General features: G+C 43.9%; 1 protein-coding gene across 2 annotated transcripts in view; it reads left to right on the top strand.

The window, feature by feature from the left end:
• LOC116392473 (uncharacterized protein C1orf21 homolog) overlaps positions 1-5,413 on the top strand; it is a 28,908-nt gene that overhangs the window by 9,524 nt on the left and 13,971 nt on the right. For both annotated transcript variants that reach the window (XM_031863958.1, XM_031863957.1), the window contains exon 2: positions 3,621-3,750. In XM_031863958.1, coding sequence (XP_031719818.1) covers positions 3,660-3,750 — 91 coding nt within the window. In that variant the 5' untranslated portion in view covers positions 3,621-3,659. The remainder of the gene's footprint in view (positions 1-3,620; positions 3,751-5,413) is intronic.

Genomic DNA, 5,413 nt, shown 5'->3' with positions numbered 1-5,413 from the left:
TGTGTGTGTGTGTGTGTGTGTGTGTGTGTGTGTGTGTGTGTGTGTGTCATTGTTGAGTTGTGCCAGAGCAGTAGTCATAGTAAGAGGTTTCCCAGGCTGCCTGGAACAGCCTGATAAGCTGCTCTCTAGACCAGGACACGCGCTCAGGCCTCAGGTGACACCACACACAACCAGAGCTTGTGTGTGTGTGCGCGTGCGTGTGTGTAAGTGAGGGTCTTGATTCCCTCTCCAGGGCTAAAGCCTCCTCTCACCTGCGGGACCTTTTGAGGCATTTATGTGTAAGCTCTGCTCAGGCTCCAGAGATGAATGTCCTCTTACCTGGAAGGTTGAGAAAGAGATTCACATACAAATTACCTCATCTTCTACTGAACACACACACACACACATTGTACTCACCATAGTGCTGCTAATTAAAAATCCAATTTCAACAGATTTAAATTTAATGTAATTTGTTCGCAACCCACATAACTAAATCCTAAACTGCGCTTTGAAGGGGTTTCCTTTCATTCACGTACCTCTGACTTCAGATTTGTTGTTGTAAGGTAGTTGCATTTTGAAAAGGAAACAAACTAGTCTTACTTTCAGTCATTATTATTTCTCCATCCGTGATGTCGATCCCAAACTGCGTCCTGCCTGCACGTTACTTCTCAGTTGGTTTTGTGTCACGATTATCTGTTCGGTTTGTCAGTTACTTCCTATTTGTGATAACAATGAGAGCATGATTGCCTAGTTTACTTAAATAACTGGAGCGAGACCAACACATAAGTAAGTAACAAGAGCTTGCTTTGCTGAAATGTCAAATATATATTTGAGGTCATTTGTCTACCAGAAATCAAGGACAAATACATTTTTCATATGAAATGTCATTCTCAGTATTGAATTCATGGTCAAAATTCTCTCAGAAAATGAATTGAAGGAATCCTTATAAAAATGTTTTGTGTGTTTATGTGAAAAAATGTATATGGACAGATATATCAGGTATCAGACTTTTAATAATCTCAAGTATTGACTGCCGTATTGGCCTCAAAAAAACTGTTTAGTTTTGGTTATTGATGAGACAGCAGAGCGTGCAATAGATCACGAGTATGAGGCAGAACCTGCTTCACTCTGACGCTGTGTATTTTAGATTCGGACAAGTCATCACAGATTAAATATTTAATTCGTTTTACACGTTCAAATAGAAGTTTGAGTGTCTTATAAAATGTGACTCATCTGGGAAGGTAGTGAAGTCTGACAGGGAAACAATGGCGAGCAGAACTATGATAAGAATACCCATGTTTTTGCTGCACTGGAACTATCCTTTAACACACCTGCGTGTCGTATCCAGAGTGACGGCGGTCGGTCGGCTGCAGCCTGAACTCGGGAGTAAACACCGGCGGCCTCCTGTCAACTTCAAACGCTCTGAGGATTGCTGAAGGAGGAAGAGGAGGTGCAGGCGGCGCTCTTTTGTAGCTCTGTGCCTGTCTTTCTCTCTGGCCTCTTTCTCTCCCACCTATTTTTCCATCTTTTCCTTCACCCATGTCCCCCTTCATCTCAACCCTCCTTCTTCTGTCTTTGTCTTTTCTGCCTCTCCAGCCCCCTCAGCTCTCTCTCTCTCTCCTCTCACTGATGTACCGGAGCTGCAGATTTCATTTTAGCGATGGGTAATCATTGGCTTCCTCTATATATGTGTGTGTGTGTGTGTGTGTGTGTGTGTCTGGCAGCAGTCAGACGTGCTCTGTCAATGACAGCATATGGCATGTGTGAGTGACATGACGACTATCTATAGTGTAATGTGTCTGACGGTGTGTGTGATTGACAGTGACGTCCCTTCAGCTTCGTGTCAGCTGTCCTGCTGGCTCGGAGGGCTTTGCTTTCCTCTTTTCTGAACAGCAATGAAGTGCTCACATGGCTCATCGCTAACCAGGCATCGGCTCTTGGTTGCCGAAACTGAAAATATGGTTGCCACTTTTATTCCCCGTATATTTTGAGTCAGACGATATGCAATCATACGACACGTTCATCTGGTTCTTTTTCAGTTGAATGAATTTGCACATTGGTTTGTGAGTGGACGGTTTAGTCGACCTTTTATACCGCACGGTCAAACAACTTAATTTGCTTCGCCGTTGTCTCAAAAAGAGAATATTTACATATCATGGGGGACATTTTGGTTGACCAATTGTTCTAAATGTTTGCTAATGGCGACCTGACAACCCTTACTGTCAAGCCCTAGTTCATGATGATAAGTGGGAGCTGTTTGGTTGAAGGACGCTTCAACTTTTATCACTTTAGAAATAATGTTGAGATTATTAGCAGTTTCAGTAATTTACTTGTCATGTGAAAGCTGCAATGATCAATGTTTTTATTGCTGCAATGGATCAAATGACTAATTGTCATATGAAAGGACAACGGGTGTTGCTTGTAGTGCTGTAATTCCCTCTCTCTCGCTATATGGAGCAGTTTAGCATCTTTTAGCTCATTGTTTTGGTTTTTCTGAACTTTTTTTGGTTCGTTCTCGACTCCCTCATCTCCAGCCACAGCAGGCAGCTATTTTAAGCGAAGCAAGCTGTTCTAAACCCGCTGTACACTACCTCCCCAGCACCACGCGGCAGACAGACAAAGTTAGAGACTATAGCTGGTGAACATAATGAAGTATTTAGCAGCTTAATGAGACGGATATTTCCCTCAGGAGGTGATGGAGATCAAAACAGAGCTGTAAAGAGAGTGAATATTGGAGCTAATGTTGCTCCGTGTCTGGCTGGATGTCGAAAATCGTCAACGGTCTGCCTACACATTCGCCATATCCACTTTATAAGGTGATGATATAATGTTATTATTTGGCTCCCGCCAAGCAGCAATGGAAATCAATTTATAACCTCTTGGAGTAGTTCATCACATAAAAAAAAATACAAAATACTTTCAGGCTTTTGCTTATTGTGTATTGAATCCCTTTTCAACTGTCTTCAGGCGTAATGAAACGGTTCTGCTTGTTTTGTTGCTCTGGCGTCTTGTGACGGGAATGATTCCTTACGCTTTGAAATTTAACAACAATTCATTTATGAATCAAAAAAAAAATCATCAATGGCTTTGTGTAAAGCAAAATATGAATATAATCGAAATGCTAATTGCTTTGCAGCCCTACTTCGTCTTGTTTATTCACCCGCTCCACAGATAATGGCTGTGGCTATATTTAGCAGCAATAATCTGCATCATGCTTTTCCCCCGATTTATATTATGACTCAACCTACGTGTGTGTCTCTGAACACCAGGTGTGAAAAAGACACGTCTGTGAAGTGGAATGAAATGTTTTTTCCTGGCTCGAGGTCTGCGGGACGGCCAGCACGTAGCTTAATGTATTTTTGTAAATAAATGCGTGGTTCATTTTAAAGCACCCTGCTCTCAGGTGTTGATTTGCAGAGCCAATCTCAAAAGCTGTTGCAATGCTGGAAGAAAACACCGTATGAAGTGTTTTACAGTGATGGGCCCAGGTTGTTTGAAAAAAAAAGAAGAAGAAGAAAAGGCTAGTTGAGTGACAGCCCACCATAGCTGAACAAAGAGCTTTTGATGTCTATGAAGTACATTGTAAAAACAAAGCAGTCAGTGTTGTTCACTTCAGGATGTTTGTCTCCGTCCTTGTCCAGGTGAGAGTGAGATGAGGAGAGGCTTCAGAGTGTGAGGCCATGGGCTGCACCTCGGCCAAGCAGGTGTCGGCCGTGCCCAACGATGAGGAGGGACGCGGCAAGGCCTACAGCAACGGAGACCTCTTCACCGGTCAGTACACACACACACACACACACACACAGAGGGAGAGAGGGATGTCAATAAAAGCTTCACAGCTCCATTTCACCCGGTTAATTGCTCAGCGTTGCCCCGTCTGCCCTCACTCTATATTCTCTTCATTACAGCTCATAGTCTTCTCGCAGAGTGTTCAGTTCTCCATTTCAGACAATAACTGTCAACACTGCAGCTTTATTGGCGTTATCTATGTTGATAGTTTGTGTGCGAGAGGGGAAGTTGGTCAGCAGCGTTAACCGTGTGCTCGGTTTCTGGACGCTCTTAATACTTCAGTGTTTGGAACTGGAGAGGGAAAGCGAGAGGAGAGGAGAGGTGAGAGTGGAGTAAACCCTTATGAGAGTTTCCATTAGGGATGAATCGATTGATTGATTATACCAGCGGTTTCCAACTAAGAGGCAGAGAGTCAAGATGAATGTGAGGATGGCAACTGTTCAGATTTATCGTAAGGCTAGGGTTGGTAATCTTCTTCAAAAACACTTTTTGTTACATTTTTACATCCCGACAGCGTTCAATAAAACAAATGCACTGACGAAAAAAAAAACAAGGTATCTGTGGTTGTTGCAGCACTGTAATAAGCCCGTCCAATCATTTCATTCAGACTTAATGTAATGATCTGAAAGGCTACCTGCATGTATTCTACCCGTGCACTCATTGTGCGTCACCGGACTGCTGCTAGCTTGACAGCTGTGAGTGCTAACGATAGCCATGTTTGTTGATGAAGTTCATAATGATCATTTTGCGGGACTTGGTAAACTAGTCCTGTGTGTCACTTGGATGATTTTTCAAAAATACTGTTGGACTCACAAACAGACATGCAAACACGCTGGCAAAACTTGGATACTTGAGTCATCAGATCTCAAGCAAAAACGCTAAACATTCTCTAGTTTCATCATTTTACACTGAATATTATTTCACTTTTCACTTATTGACAAACTTCTGGGAAATTGCCCAAACATTACGTAACTTTATAGAATTGATTAATTGAAAAAGATAATCAACAGATTAATCTGTAACGAATATGATCGTCAGTGGCTGCTCTAATAATAGCTCGCAGGCTGTTGTGCAATGACGGCCAGAAGTGAAAGCCAGAGACGGAGAGCGATGATGGGCCGGTGGGGAGATTAACAGCGATTAAGAATTAGGAGCAACACTCTGCTGTGGCTGCGGATGGGCGGATGGACGGATGGACGTGGCAGATGACGATCTGCAGGAGGTCCTCTCTGTCCGTCATCCCCCTCTGACCCTTCTCCCTCCCTCCCTCCTCCTCCTCAGCCTCTCACCCTCTCCCGGCGACCTCTCTTTGACTCTCTTCTATCTCGTCCCTTCTATCATCTCCCCTCATCCGCCCCCCCTTGAGTCTTGCTTCCCCTCCTCGTCTTTAAAGGAGAAAACAGAATGAGGCGGGAGATGGGAGGGAGAGATGGGAGGGAGAGATGGGTTGGAGTGAAGCGCTTTTTTTTTCCTTGAGAGAGGAAGGGAGAGTGACGTGCATAGACGCTGCTGCTCTTCTCTTTTTCTCTCTCTTAAACCTTCTCTGTCTCGGTCAGATCGCCTCTTCGCTCCCACTGCTCAAGGCCTCGTTCTTCCCTTCCTCTTTCTCTCCGTCTCTCTATTTTGGGTCTCTGCTCGCCCCTCTCCC

This window comes from Anarrhichthys ocellatus, unplaced genomic scaffold, assembly GCF_004355925.1.
Source record: "Anarrhichthys ocellatus isolate YVR2014 unplaced genomic scaffold, GSC_Weel_1.0 scaffold30, whole genome shotgun sequence".
Lineage (NCBI taxonomy): Eukaryota > Metazoa > Chordata > Actinopteri > Perciformes > Anarhichadidae > Anarrhichthys > Anarrhichthys ocellatus.
This window is presented reverse-complemented; position numbering and strand designations above follow the sequence as displayed.